The sequence below is a fragment of the Phascolarctos cinereus genome, unplaced genomic scaffold (assembly GCF_003287225.1).
Source record: "Phascolarctos cinereus isolate Bilbo 61053 unplaced genomic scaffold, phaCin_HiC Scaffold_3;HRSCAF=262, whole genome shotgun sequence".
Lineage (NCBI taxonomy): Eukaryota > Metazoa > Chordata > Mammalia > Diprotodontia > Phascolarctidae > Phascolarctos > Phascolarctos cinereus.
This window is the reverse complement of record NW_027555736.1, coordinates 75288379-75303695: the sequence shown is the minus strand read 5'-3', so window position 1 is coordinate 75303695 and position 15317 is coordinate 75288379. Positions and strand designations below refer to the sequence as shown.

Sequence of the window (15317 nt, the reverse complement as noted above, 5' to 3'; positions counted from 1 at the left end):
TGTATCTATCTATTTATCTGCCTGTCTAGCTATCTATCCATCTAGACCTCTGCCTCAAGAGAGGATACGGTTACTGAATTAGGCTTGGAAAAAGATGGAAGGATTGGAGAGGGGCCTGCATAGCATCTATCAAGGCCTAATTCCACTCCCTGGTGGTGAGCTTGTTCACTAAAGACCTAGTGTCTTAGGTTGAGATGCAAAACCAGCCATGAACTTTGCTGAGGAACATAATAATGTATCTTAAATGTCAAGACGAAGTCCTAATTGTTGATCTGCCAGTAACTTTCAGGGCTTGTATCTCTTTTGAAAGCCCAGTATAAAAATAAGGGCCCTGGTAGGTATCATTTCTTCCCTTAAATACCAAAGAATATTAGAGTTGGAAGATGCTTTAGGGACCATCTACAGTGTCCTCTTTCATTTAGCTGCCTTCAGAGAAGTTCACCAAGTACGTGAAACAGGTCAATAAATCCTGTCATTACTAAAAGTGGTAGGGAATAATTCATACCCTTAAAAAAATTGGCAGCAAACCCTGCTTTATTGATAGAGCCATCCGATACAAACTTCATCCACATCTTGTTGGAGCTAGATTTGATATCATCTGGTTTCTCATAGCCACAGAAGTGACCGATCGATGCACTCTCTTCGGTGGCACCGTCCCGAATTTCCAGGTAGTCATAGGCACAGCTGTCATGTCGTTCAATCTGAAAGAAGGGACATAAGAGAGAGTAGCAGGTGATAACTGGCACCTTAATCTCCTTGGCCTGGGAACAGAGCTGTAACTAGGGTAGGGTGATCAGAGTTGCATCCAGCATACTGAAGGCACTAGGGGCATGCTGAAAGCTATACTCCAGGGGAGGCCATTCCCTGGCCAGGCTCGGCTCTCATGCCCTCTTCCCAACCTGAGTATCATTCCAGCAGAGGCCTCTCAGGGTCTGGTGTGCCAGTCTGAAACTTGAGTGTCCTCTACCCCAGGCAGACACAGTAACTGCTAGTTACGGCTTTTCTTGAGAATTAGGATTTAATTGGGGGAGGGAGGGTGAAGGTGGGAAACACCACTTTCTCTGCTCTTGATTAAATCAAAGAAGGATTATGAAATCCTACATCCACAATGAAGTTAACCATTCTGCCATATTCAGAGGCTATGATTTCCCCAACTTGGAGAAAAGAGGCTGAACAAAGCGATAAACAGGGAAAGAAAGATGCCCCAACTTTCATCAGCTCAAAAGTCTCTTATACCAGTCATATCTATTCTAACCCTCCAATAACATTCAAAAACCAGAGATTTCTGACAATTACAATACAAAGCACACATGTATATGTATGTTTATATATATATATATATATATGTATATATATACATATATATATATATACATATATATATATATATGCATAGATATATACACACTATATATACAAACACACATCACATCTAATCTGGATTTATGTCTTCTGCATATACTAATTCTTAATGAATGTACTAATGAAATGTGCTTCACTTTTTTTGTCAGAAAGCTTCCAGAATGACTCACCTCAAATGCCTGGAAAGTCAGTCCCACATGAAACCCCTCAGAAACAGTGATCTTCCAAACACATTCCTTAGAAGGCCTGTAGTCATCTGGATAATTGGGAGACTGGATTTGGCCAGCATCTTTGTGAATTTCTCCCCCACATATAGCTTTAGAAACAAAGACAGCAATGGGTGAGGAACATACCTTTCCAAGAGAACCTGTGAGAGTAGGGGTGTTTTGGGCAATGCTCAGTGCACTATTACCCACAAACAGGTGTCTAACACACCTGCACTGGCCCCAAAGACACCTGTGACCGGCTCTGACAGTATAGTATCATAGCCAGTTGTCACCACTAGGTGGAGCATCTTGCAAACATATAGATTCATGACTGCAGGTGTGAATTCTTTACTATCAAGGAAAATGACCACCCAGGATAGGATTTCATCAACAATAGTTTATCTTTTTAAAGAATAACTAAAACTAGGGATTATCAAGAATCACAGAATTTTAGAGATGGAAAATATAAATTCTAGTTCCTGCTCTTCCACAAATACAACTTCACACAGGTTACACCCTTTCTGGTCTCATCTGCCAAATGTGGAAATAGGACTAGATAATAACAGCTTGTATTTACATGGCCCTTTAATATTTGTAAAGTACTTTACAAATATCATCTCATTTTATCCTCATAACAATCTGGGGGATAGGTGCTATTATTATCCCCATCTTACAGATGATGAAACTGAGGCACAGAGAGGGTTACCCAGCTAATGAGTATCTGAGGTCACATTTGAACTCAGGACTCCAGACCCAGCGCTCGGTGCATTATAGTGCCACCTAGCTGCCCCTGCCACTCATTTTACAGGTGAGGAAACCAAAGAAAAATTGGGGGGGGGTAGATAGGGAGAAAACCAATGAGAGTAGTTGAAAAAAGAAGCCTTGGGGGTAGGAGGGCATGAAAAGTTCTACCTCTAAGTATTTGAAGGCCTGTCATGAGGAAGATAAATTAGTCTTTTTCTGCTTGGTATCAGGAGGACAGATCTAAGAGAAATGTGTAGAAGTTGAAGAGAAGACAATTCAGGCTGTAAGAAAATATATCCCTAACATAATTAAAGCTTACACAGAAGTAAAATGGTATCCATGATTTCCATTTGGTATCCATGTCCCAAAAGTCTTAGTGCACTTTTAAGCTTATAATGAGCTCATCCTCACTAGAGACTTTTTTTATTTAAATGTTGCTTTTATTATGAACTTAATATTTGCCAAAAAAAACCCCAAACAAAACCAAACCAAACCCACAAACATTTCAAGATAGAAGGTACACAGAAGATGACCTAAGTGAAGTTCACTAGAAGTTGTTGAATAGAGGCTGACAGGCCACAGTGATACTGTGAGGTTCCTGAGCCACGGTTACAGAGTCAGAGGCAAGGTCACTTTGTGTGTGGGGTTTAAATGATTTTCTCTAAAATGACTGGAATTGTGGCTGAGTGTTGGTTTATGGGGGAAGAAAGGTTTGTCCTGTAGAGAGCATGACTGGCCTATGTTGCTTCCAGGACACAGGAGACGGACTTAGGAGGGACCGCCAGAGGCAACCTTTACAATACCAGCACTGGTATCCCTAAGTCCCACCTCCACACCCTCAATGGCTCCCAACCATAGCTACACACACTTGGAAGGCTGGAGGAAGGTACAAGGTGGAAGAGTGGGGTCACTAGTTGATATGCAAAAGAAAGGTAGTCACACAACTCTCCCACACACCTTCATAAACAGCAAAGAAACCTTTGCCCAGGATGTTGCTGCTGCTTCGGAACTCAACCCAAAGGCGACTGTCTGTGGAGATGAGGGGTTCTGGCACTTTGTCACCACAAAATCTACCTGAAAGGCAAAAAGCAAACAATTAGGACATCTCGTACTACAGTGGAAAGAGGGCTGAACTTGGAACCAGAGGATCTGGGCTACTTATAACTACATGACCTTGGACAAGTCACTTCCAACCATGGGGTCTCAGGTTCCTCATCCATAAAATCAGACCACATGACCTTCAAACTCTAAATCTCTAATCTTAAGATCAGCATAGGAAGGTCTAGCCATGTTATCCTCTACTCACTAAACTCCAGTGGCTCCCTATTACCTTCAGGAGCATATCCTTTGTTTGATATTAAAACTCTTCCCAACTTTGCCCCTTCCTACCTTTCTGGTAATCTCTTACTTTACACCCTTCCACATAATCTATGGCGCAGCTATCTTGGTCTACTCATTCCTTCTCATCTGTGGACAACCCACCATTATGGGTCCCCTATGATGGAATCCTGTTCCTCCTCACCTCTTCCTCTTAGGATGGATCCCTGCTTACTTCAAGACTCAATCCAAATCCTACCTTCTGAAGGAGGTCTTTTATGGTCCACCCAGCTACAAAGCTTTACTTTCTGAGGTCACCTTCCATTTACTCTGTATGTATCTTGTACCTAGCTATTTACTTATATGTTATGTGCTCCATTAGAATGTAAGAATTGAAGACAGGAATTTTTTTTTTTTGCTTTTCTTTGTATCCCAAGCACTTGGCACAGTTCCTGGTAACTAGCGCCCTTGGTATGTTTGTTGATTGGTTGACTGATTGATCGATTAATTATGACCTACAGTGAGAAAACCAAATGGGCTTGTTAAAATTATGCTTCACTTTTTTGCAACACGGCTAATATGGAAATGTTTTGGACAACTTCATATATATAATGAGTATCACATTGCTTGCCTTCTCAATGGGTATGGGAGGGGACGAAGGGAAGGAAAGAATTTAAAACCCAAAATTTTAAAATGAATGTTAAAATAAATACATTTTTGAAAAAATATGCCTCACTGTGCCAGAAGCCTAGTCCTGATCCTGGTAGTGTGTGACAAGAGCTTCTAAGCAGCAAACCTCTGATTTCATCAGCGTAAGGACACTTCCCAGTGAGAAAATTCCCTCTACTGATAGAAATCAACAACTGTTCCACAATTTATAGTGTTAGTGGGCTTTTTGAGGTATGAAGAGGCGATTTGCCCAAGGTCATGGAGCCATCTAGAATTGTGATCTGACTCAAATTCATCCCGACTCCAAGGCAAGGGCTCTATCTACTACACCACAACCAATCTCTCATTTTGTATATCATAGACAATTGATAAATTGTCTTAATTTAACTAATTGAAATTCTGTTAGGTCATACTGCCCAAGGATGAAGGATAGAGATAGGATTAACCTACAGGGAAGACACATTTGGGGAACATCCACAGGATTCAGTTCACAAATACCAGAACCACAAACATTTAAAAAATGCAAGTTGTGTATTGCATGCACATTGATAAATCATGGGTTTTCCTTTGTGCATAAGTGGGACATTAATGACACATTGTCTATACTGTGAATTGTTTGCCTCTGGTAGGGATGGCTTTGTACTCTCTAGTAGAAATGTCTACACTCTCTCACGAGACGGATCAAAACGAATGAATATGCCAATGGAACATAAATTGTGACACACAGAAAGTCAGCTTCTAGAATGCATCAAATATGTTGGATTCCATAAACTGTAAATTCCTTGGAGGCAAAGGATTATTTTGGTTTTGTCTTTGTATGCCCCAGTATAGAATAGAATAACACTAGTACATGGTAAGTTCTGAATAAGTGCATAAATATTATGTTGCCTCAATTTCTTTTGAAATACTCACAACTTTTTAAACATCTATGAAGCTCCTGTAAGGTTTTTTCTTTGTTTTTGCCTCATTCATAGATTTACGGAATCTCATAGTTGAAAGGGAACTTGGAGACCACTTCATATAAGCTATATTATGGCACAAGAATCCCCTCCTCAGTACACCCAATAAGCCGTGATCTAAGCAGACTGTTCCCCTTCTCTAAAGCTCTAATTACCTAAGAATTTATCCTTTCAGCTCTCCAACATGGCTCTTTAAAATTCTAATTCATTGCTCTTAATTTCACTTTCTATGACTAAGCAGAACAAGTCTGGTCTTCCTCATACATGACAACTTTTCAAATACTTTAAAGACAGCACTAGCCCCTGAGTCCTCTCTTCCCCAGGCAAAACAGCCTCAGTTTCTTGAATAGACCCTTTCGTGGAATGAATTCAAGGTCCATTACCATCCCATTTGCTCTGCTCTGGACATCTTGCAGTTTATCAATGTCCATCCTAAAATTTGGCATCCAGAATTTAATACCAGCCTGAGATGTGGTCTGACCAGGACATAGGGACAGTATACTTTCCAAGTCCTTAACTCACAGACTCGATTTAATGGCACCCAAAATTGAAGGAATTGTATTTTTGGCCACCAAGTCACACCATTGATTCATATACAGCTTGCAATCCACTAAAAACTCAGATCTTTTCCAGACAAACTTCTCTCTTGCTACCCCCTCCCCCAACCTGTATTTAACCACATCTCCACCCCCACCCCCACCCAGTACCTCCCAAGGTCTCCCACTGAATCCTGGGCCATCTCCAGTTGTCTGGATCTATATCTGGCCACTGGAGGAGAAAGTGAGGCTGGTGACTTTGCACAGCCCTCCCTCATTTAAATCCAATTCACCTGCAAGTCATGGCATCATGTCATGGTCCTCCTCCAAGAATGAAGGACAAATAACAGCCTCTGTGAATAGAAATAGTCCCCACCAGGGACCCAACAATGATGGAGCTGGGATCTGGTCCCTAGAAAGGAAAACCCTGGACCTTCCCACGTGGCCAAATCTCTGGAGTTCACCTGAGGCTATAATCCCTTCAACTGGCCTTTCATTGTGGCTAAATCCAATCTCCCCTCCATTGTCTTACCTCCCTATGGCCCCTGGCCATTTCCCACACTTAATCCTAGCTAGGCTCCATTGTCCAAGTCCCAGGAGTTCTGTTCACCCCAGCTTACTGGCCACTCCCATCCAGATCTCCTTAAGCCCCTCCTCCCATCACCCCAAACTGCTTGGCCACTCCTAGATCCCTCCCACAGGCTTTCTGCATATAAGCTCCATCTTATCTCCAATAAGAGGCTGGGATTGTTATAATCTAGTCACTGCGCAGATTTTCACAATTTAGCCAATAGCCCACAGATGCTGAGATTCCTTATGAGTCTAACTAATATGATGAATCTTCAATAAACCTTGTTTTTGGCTGAAAGAAGGCTTGGGTTAAATTCTTTCGGGCAGGACCCACATGTAGTGATTTTGGGATTCCAGGACCCCTAACCTCTAGACCTCATTAACTGGAACTGACCAGTTGAGGAATACAGCTTCTTTCTTCCTTTCCTTTTCTTTCTTCTCTCCCTCCCTGTTGCTGCTGCTTCTGCTGCTACTGCTGCTGCTACTAGTGCTGCTGCTGCTACCACTGCTACTGCTTTTGCTGTTGGTGTTACTATTGCTGCTACTATTACTACTGCTGCTGCTGCTGCTGCTGCTGCTGCTGCTGCTGCTGCTGCTGCTGCTGCTACTACTACTACTACTACTACTACTACTACTACTACTACTACTACTACTACTACTACTACTACTACTACTGCTGCTGCTGCTGCTACTGCTACTGCTTCCTTTCTTTCCCCTCCCTCTCTACACACGGTATCAAACCCTTACTTTCCAGAGCTCTGCCCAAAGGAATGTAAATTTTGATCACAGAAACCTTTCATTCTTAAGGACCAAACCTTAAACCAGAGTCACTTGGGCTCCTGATGAATGACTAACAATGGGTGCCAGGCCAACCCCCACTTGGGTCATTGTTTGGGCCCAGATTGGCTCAGAGTGAAAGTAAACAGCAATTGTTTCTATGTTAGCCAGAAACCCTGAGGGTCTTCCCCTCCCAGACTGATTCTTCCACATCCAATGCACTTACCATCCAGGGTATCACCTCCCTAGTGTCACTGTCCTCTTCAAGAATGAAGGTTGAACAACAATAGGAGGTAGAAATGAGGAGGAAGAGAGTTCCAGGCATGGGGGACAGCCAGTGAAAAAACTCTGGAGTCTCAGGGGATGAGTGTCATGTGCAGGGCCATGACACTAGATCAGAGTAGATAGAAGGGTGGAAGGAGTAAGAAGACTGGAAAGGCAGGAATGGGCCAGGTTACAAAGAACGTCAAAAGCCAAACAGAGGATTTTATATTAGATCCTACAAGCACGATATGGCCAGACCTGCATATTAGGAAGATCCATTTGACAGCAGAGTGGAGAGTGGGTGAGAGTAGAGTGGAACTTGAGCCAAGAAGACCCACCAGCAGGCTGCCATGACAGTCCCCACGGGACTATGTCTTGTGCATAACAGGCATTTAACAAATGTTGAATTAAAACATCTGTTGAGTTCAATTTAATTTTATAAACATTTAGACGATTAATAATAAGTGGTCACATTTATTTGATGCATCAAAGTTTATAAATCACTTTCCACACAACAGCCCTATCAGGAAAGTAGTGTCTTCCTATCCTATACGGCAAACATTCTACCTCCCTGTCCTATAAATCAAAATATTTCACCTCCCCGTTCTATACAGCAAATGTTCCACCTTCCTATCATCTCTATGACTTTCCACAGGCTCTTCTCTCATGCCTGAAATATACTCCATCCTGATCTCTGCTTCTTAAAATCTCTAGTTTCATTCCAAGCTTACCTCAAATGCCACTCCTATGTGTAGGAGGCCTTCCCCACCCCTCAGCTGCTAGTGCCTCAACTCCACCCTCAAATTATCCTGTATTTATTTTGTGTATATGTAATATATGGATGTATATATGTATATATCCATTAGAATGTAAGTTCCTTCGGGGCAGGGACTTTCATTTTTGTGTCTATACCCCTAACACTTAGCATAGTGCCTTCTTCATGATATACATTTAATAAATACTTGGTGGTGGATTAATCTTCATTTTATAGATGAGGAAACTTCTTGGAGAAATAAAATGACTTGATTTTGATGACAAAGCTAAGTGTTAAAGCTGGAATATTATAAAAAATAATATTTATACAGTGCCTTACCTACATTAATTTATATAATCCTCATAACCACACAGTGATTACTTGCAGGGAGACGACTTTCACATAGACCTAAGTTATAAAGGACCTGTAATCTATACCATTGGAGCTAATGAAACCTCAGCTCCTTAAAGAATGGACATGGGGCAACTAGATGGTGTAGTGGATAGAACACCGACCCTGGAGTCAGGAGGATCTGAGTTCAAATCTGGGCTCAGCCACTTGACACTTTCTAGCTGGTGATCCTAGGCAAGTCATCTAGTCTCTCTGGGCCTCAATTTCCTTATCTATAAACAGGCATGATAATAACAACTACCTTCTAGGTTTGTGAAAATGAGATGATATTTGTAAAGTTCTTTGCAAACTTTAAAGTACTATATAAGTGTCATCATCACTATCATCATCATTTATTTTCTCAACTAGACCCTTTTCTTATTTACTTAGGAAAAAAACTCACTCCTGTAGCATATCAGTTTAGGCTTTTACTATTACCATCTGTTCAGTCGGATTCAAAATGAATCCTCTTGGTAGCTGCTCCAGCCAAATATTCTGAAAAACAATTTGGAATCATACAAGAATTTTTCATACATACCCTTTGACCCAGAGATCTTACTGCTGGGCTCATATTCCAGGAAGGTCAGAAATGGAAAGAAAGCTCCAGTCTATGCCAAAGTATTCACAGCAGCCCTTTTAGCGGTTGCAAAGAACTGGAGCTGGAGTGGGTGTCCATTGACTAGGGCATGGCAGAACTGGCAAATGAATACAAAGGATGACTACCGTTTAGTGAGGAGCAAGACGAGAATTCCAAGGAACATGGGAAGGTCTGTATGAACCATGACCAGATAAAGAGAAAGAGCCCAAAGGATACTATGTACAGTATGAATATAGCCATGTAAATGAAAAGTTTAAAAGGAGGCCAAATCCTAAGGAACTTAAAAAAACCCAGTAATAGACAGCTTCCCCTCTTAACAGAGAGGCCAGAGACTAGCAAGGCAGATACTATCAGGCATGTTAGTTGCTTTAGTTATTTTTCTTGGGTACAAGGAGGGTTTGGTTTTAGATTGAGGGTGGGGAGGACAGTATGTCCAGAAATGACTACAACATAAAAAAAAAAAACAGGCAGCATAAAAAAAACCACATTAAAATAAGAGATAGATAGAAGGCTGAGCTCAGAGCCAGTCAGAGCTGGGTTCAAGCAGCGCCTCTGACACATACTGGCTGTTTGACCCTGAGGTCAGATGCTTTACCTCTTAGTAAAGGCTCCAGTCAACTCGCTAAACATCTAAGTCCCTGGGCAGTTGCCCATCTACCTTTGTTAGAGGGAATTTTCTCTCTGAGAATTCACTACATCAGTAAAATCACACGTCTGGTTCAAAATAAGCAAAAATTTTTTAATGAAATAAAACATAAAGAATTCTCCTAGTGATCTTTTCCTCCCCTCCATGCTAGTACCCATTGCCTAGGTGGCAAGGGGACTTCCTCTTGTCCTACCTCAAGGAAGCCTTCTATTTGAGGGGGTTGGTATCTGAGCCAGGAGGGACAAGTAGTGGAAGCCAGTAACAGATGAAGCTCAGGCTGCAGCCTCAGCCAGCAATAAGCAGAATTCCGCAGCCAAGGGTGGGGAAGAGATTACCAGGAGCTAATGGGGGCAGCTTGGGCAGGACCCAAAGCCACAGCCGGTTTGGTTTTGTTTTGTTTCGAAGGGGGAGGACCTGGGGAATCAAACTGTGAGATGAGGCCTCAGTGATCAGAGTCCCAAGCCAAAGTATGGGTCAACAGAACAGGAACAGAGAAAAGGAAAGGCTCTGGGGTGCCAAAGCAGGAGCCTCAGGGGCTGGGGGACATGGAAGCATCTCTCTGGGCACAGCTGTCTCCTGAAGGCTCCAGGTTCCCATTTGGCCATGCCCTTTAAGGTCTTTAAAGAGACTCAGGAGGGCCGGGCTTGGACACAAATGAACTGGAGGAAAATGCCCCTCCAGTGAGTAAGCTTGGAGTCCACCCAGCAAACGGATCAGGATGGCCAACTATGGTAGCCTCCCCTCCCCAGAGCTTGTGAGAACTACAGCCCTTGTGATAATAAGCCCACATTCAGGCCGGCTCTGTTCTCATCAGAGATTTGGAGCTGGAAGGAACAGAGGACCAGAGAGGGTAGGTGACTTGCTAAAGGTCACACAGTGCATAAACAGCAGAGTCTAGACCGAATCCAGGTCCTCTGACTCCAAAACTACTTAATGGTCCATTATACTATAGACAGAGTATGGCCAGGAAAGCACTGGATTTGCAGTCAGAAGATCTGGCTTCAAATCTTGACTCTGCCAGTGGAAAGAACAGCGAATCTGGAGTCCAAGGACCTGGGTTCAAATCCTGCCTCTGATATTTATTATTCATGTGGCCTTGGGCAAGTTACAACCTCCTCAGTTTCCTAGTGTGTAAAACAAGGAAACTGGATTAAATGGCCTCTGAGGACCCTTCCAACTCTAGATTTAGGATTCGATTTACTTGCTGGGTAACTTCAGACGAATCGCTTTCCCTCTTGGGCTCTCAGCTTCTGCATTTGTAAAACTGGAGCTCTGGCTCTAACAGTCTACGATTCTTTATAGCCTTGTGACCAAAATGGGTAGGTATCAAACTGTTGCTGTTCGGTCGTTTTCAGTCATGTCCGACCCTCCGTGACCCCATTTGGGGTTTTCTTGGAAAAGGTACTGGAGTGGTTTACCATTTCTTCCTTCAGCTCATTTTACAGATGAGGAAACTGAGGCAAACAAGGTTAACTAACTTGCCCAGGATCATACAACTATTAAGTGTCTGAGGCCAGATTTGAACTCATAAAGATGAATCTTTCTGACTCCAGGCCCAGTGGTCTATCCACTGCACCACTTAGCTTCCCCAGGTATCAAATTCAAGAGGAAAATAAAAGAAGACCTGCATATCTGTGGACTGGTAACACAAATGTCAGGGGGAAAAGTTCTCATAAAATAGAGTAAAAGTAGGTTTTTTTTTGGGGGGGGAGTTGATGAATTCATACAACAGACCTAACTGGATCCATTTGGATGGGAAGATGGCAGTACCTTTTGGCATTAGACATCACTTGCCCTTACTTTGCCAGTTTGCCTCTGATACAGAAAAAAACTTAGCACCATCTCTCTTCCAAGGGGATGAAAGATTTCCAAGAAAGTGACTTAACAGAATTCTGAGAAATACTCTGCACATACACACACACACACACCCTTCAAGTCTTCCTGTTCTTCCTTCCACTTCTTTCTCATTTCAGACCATCTGCAGCCTTTTGAGTTTGCCAATCATAGGACTATCACTCTCCGAGAGGTTCTTTGGAATGACCAGTTAGCATTATTACTTTTTTTTTTTTATGGAAACATTACCAAGACAGAAATATATTTCCTATTTTGAAAGGACAAAATACAGTTAATCATTCAATAAGTAATAATAGGAATTAAAGAATGGAATATGCAACACACCATAGGCTCATAGGATTGTAGATTTGGATGTAAAGGGATCTCAGAAGGACCTCTTTAAACTCAGCCTAGCTTATGATTCCCTGGATGACTTCTTCAGCTTCTCCCCAACTCCTTCTACTTAGTATCCAAGGGAGGATTTGAATTCAGTTCTTCTTGACCCCAAATCCAATGCCTATTCACCTAGCAGCAAAGAAATTGCAAACACGGTACCTGCTCTATGGTAGTTTATGAAATGCATAGGGAGCCAAGACAAATAGAGATATCCATTCCCTGATGTTAACTGGCCCTGGGAAAACATACCATTAGGTAAAAAAAAATTACAAGACAATTAATATATGCCAAAGAGATCAAAGAAAAAGGATAAGGATTCATATGCACAAAAATGTTTATAGCAGCTCTTTTGTAGTGGCAAAGAAACAGAAACTAAAAGAATGCCCATTAATTGGAGACTGGCTGAAAAAATGATGATACATGAATATGATGGAATCGTACTATAAGAAATGATGAAGGGGATGGGTTCAGAGAAACCTGGGAAGACTTGAATGAACTGATACAAAATGAAGTGAGTAGAGCCAAGAGAACAATTTATACAATAAGAACAGCAATATAAAAGCCAATAACTTTGAAAGACTTAAGAACTCTGATTAATGCAATGATGGATCACAATTCCAAAGGACCAAAGATGATACCCATCCTCCTGATAGAGAGAGGTGAGGGACTCAAGATGCAGAATGAGACATTTTGGGGGAATTTCTTTTGCTTGTCTATACATATTTGTTACAAGGATTTTATTTTCCTTTTTTCTAATGGGGGAAGGGAGTTGGGAAGGAGAGAAAATAAAACTTATTAATTGAAAAATTACTGGTTTTTAAAAGAAAATAATTCATGCTGGACTACATAGCTCTTTCTCTCATTTAGTTTCCTATTTTACAGACTGGGAAATCGAGGTGCACAGGAAAGCGTGAAATACCATGTCCAAAATCAAAAAGCAAGACAGACAGGGGCACAGCCCATATTAGAAAAATTCCCTGCCTGCTCAGTTCACTCAGTTGGGATTTTCCTTATTTGTGAGTCTGTCCCCAAACCAAGGATGTGACTCACTCTTTGGCTTGGGTCGGATGTCCCTCAGTGAAAACACTGAATATTCTCCTTGCTACCTCTGAGTCTCCTTTTCCAAAGCAGGGTAGTGATATGTGAAGGAATTTAACCAGGGCAAGGGGTCTCACGTGACCAAATGGAGCATTCCTGGACCTCTGGTTCCCGGATTCCAAGGAGGAGCCCATGAAGGATGCAGAGAAGAGGGAATGCAGATAAGGACTTGACAAGCAGAGTCTGGTATGATAAAGGGTTCATTCATAAAAAGTTATGCCCCATTGATGGCTGGATTTTCACACACTTCCCTGGGAAAATATGTAAAGCACAGTTTTTTGCAAGAGGCATACTTTTCCCAATCCACCCTAATCCTCTCTCCCTCCGGCAAAACAGCATCGGCCTGACTCCTCCCAGAAGATTTCATAGCCCTGACCGACCCTCCCAGAGGCCAACTCTCCTCCCCTTGATCACCCAGTGCACTTGTTCCAAATACAAAGGTTCAGGAACAACAGCATTTGGCAGCCTCGACGAGTAGGCCAGATCTTAAGCAAACTAGAAATTCTACAAGTGAAACCTGACGGCCAAAGGCTTGGAGCCAGGCCTCACTCATCCACACACTCACATGCACCCTGCCACTAGCAGCTGGTAAAAGCAAGGGCCAAGATGAATCAAAAGAAAGACAGATCTGTTTGGTCGTGCAGTTTGGCAAGTGAAGCCAGGATCTGCAGAGAGAGGGAATTTGTATTTCTTTCAAGAGGTAGAAGAAACCACAGAAACAGCAAAACATCCAGGAATAAGGACAGGATAGTCCCAATGCACTCTGCCCTGCTCAGACACATCTAGAGGATTATGTTCAATTAGTGGGTGCCATATTTTTAGGAAGGACATAGATTAGCTGGAGATGGTCCATAGGAGGGCAACCAGTATGGTGAAGAGGCCCAAATTTATGCCACAAGAGGGTCCATTGAAGGAATTGGGAATGTTTAGACTAGAGTAGAGAAAGCTTGGGATGGGGGCGAGGGGAGGACATGGGGAGGGACTTGGAAATGATAACTGTTTTCAAGTTTTTGAAGATGTGTCATGCGGAGGAAGGAATGGTCTAGTCCTGTTTATCCATGAAGACAGAACTAGGAATATGGGCTAGAAATGGCAAAGGTAAATTTAGGCTTGGTGTAAGGAAGGACTCCCTGACAATTACAAAGCAGAATGAACTCTCTCCAGGGATCATGAATTTCCCTTTGCTTAAGGTCTTTAAGTACAGGCTAGAGATGTTGTAGTTGTCAGAGATGATGTAGTTCAAATACCTCCTTCTGCAAGATGTGTTTCCATTAAAGTCTTCCTCCTGGGATTACATTCCATTTATGTTGTATATCTTTTATATGTGGATAATTATTTCCACGTTGTCTCTCCCACAGAATGTTAGCTCCTTAGCTGCAGGGACTGTGCTTTGCCTTTCTTTGGGGTTACAACAATTAGTACACAGTAAGACTTCAATTAATGCTTGTTGATTGACTTGATTGACTGATCCTTATTGATAAGGGAAACCCTTCTTTTTCAGATAGAAATTTGAATAGACTGCCTCTAGGCTCCTTCCCAACTCTGAGATTCTGCGACTCTAATTTTGTTCAATTTCTTCATTCTCTGTAGCTCAGTTCCTGGTCACTTAACCCTTTTGGCTCTCCCTTTGTCCTACCAACCACAATTCCTGAGACTATTAACATTCCTAGCCTAAGTCATCATCTCTACCCATAACCAGGGATAAGATTTAGAGCTGGAATATACTTTAGAGATCCTCTGGTCTAACCTCCTCATTTTATAGATGAAGACACAAAGGCAGTAAGTAATAAAAACAGAATTTGAACCCAAGGTCTGACTGTATCACACTGTCATTTGGACCTTTTTTAGCCCAATAAAATATGCAGCATGACTTAAAATAATCACCAAGCGAACAAAACCTCCCGCAGACTGAATAAATATCCCCATATGCTATCACAATACAGCACTTTAAAATATTAAGGGAATTCAGAGTAGCTCTTTCCTCAATCTATAGATACTAATAATGTAACTCTTTTGTTGTTCAATTGTTTCAGTCGGGTCTGATCCTTCGTGACCCCATTTGGGTCTCTTTTCGGCAGATACTGGAGTGGTTTGCCATTTCCCTCTCCAGCTCATTTTACAGATGAGGAACTGAGGCAAACAGGGTTAAGTGACTTGTCCAGGATCACACAGCTGAGACTGGATTTGAACTTAGGAAG

The 15317-nt window shown here is 42.1% G+C and overlaps 1 protein-coding gene across 1 annotated transcript in view; it reads right to left on the bottom strand.

Annotated features, from left to right (window-relative positions):
- TLL2 (tolloid like 2) overlaps positions 1 to 15317 on the bottom strand; it is a 163757-nt gene that overhangs the window by 30896 nt on the left and 117544 nt on the right. The window contains 3 exon segments of the mRNA XM_020997114.2: positions 506 to 701; positions 1533 to 1678; positions 3270 to 3386. Coding sequence (XP_020852773.1) covers positions 506 to 701; positions 1533 to 1678; positions 3270 to 3386 — 459 coding nt within the window.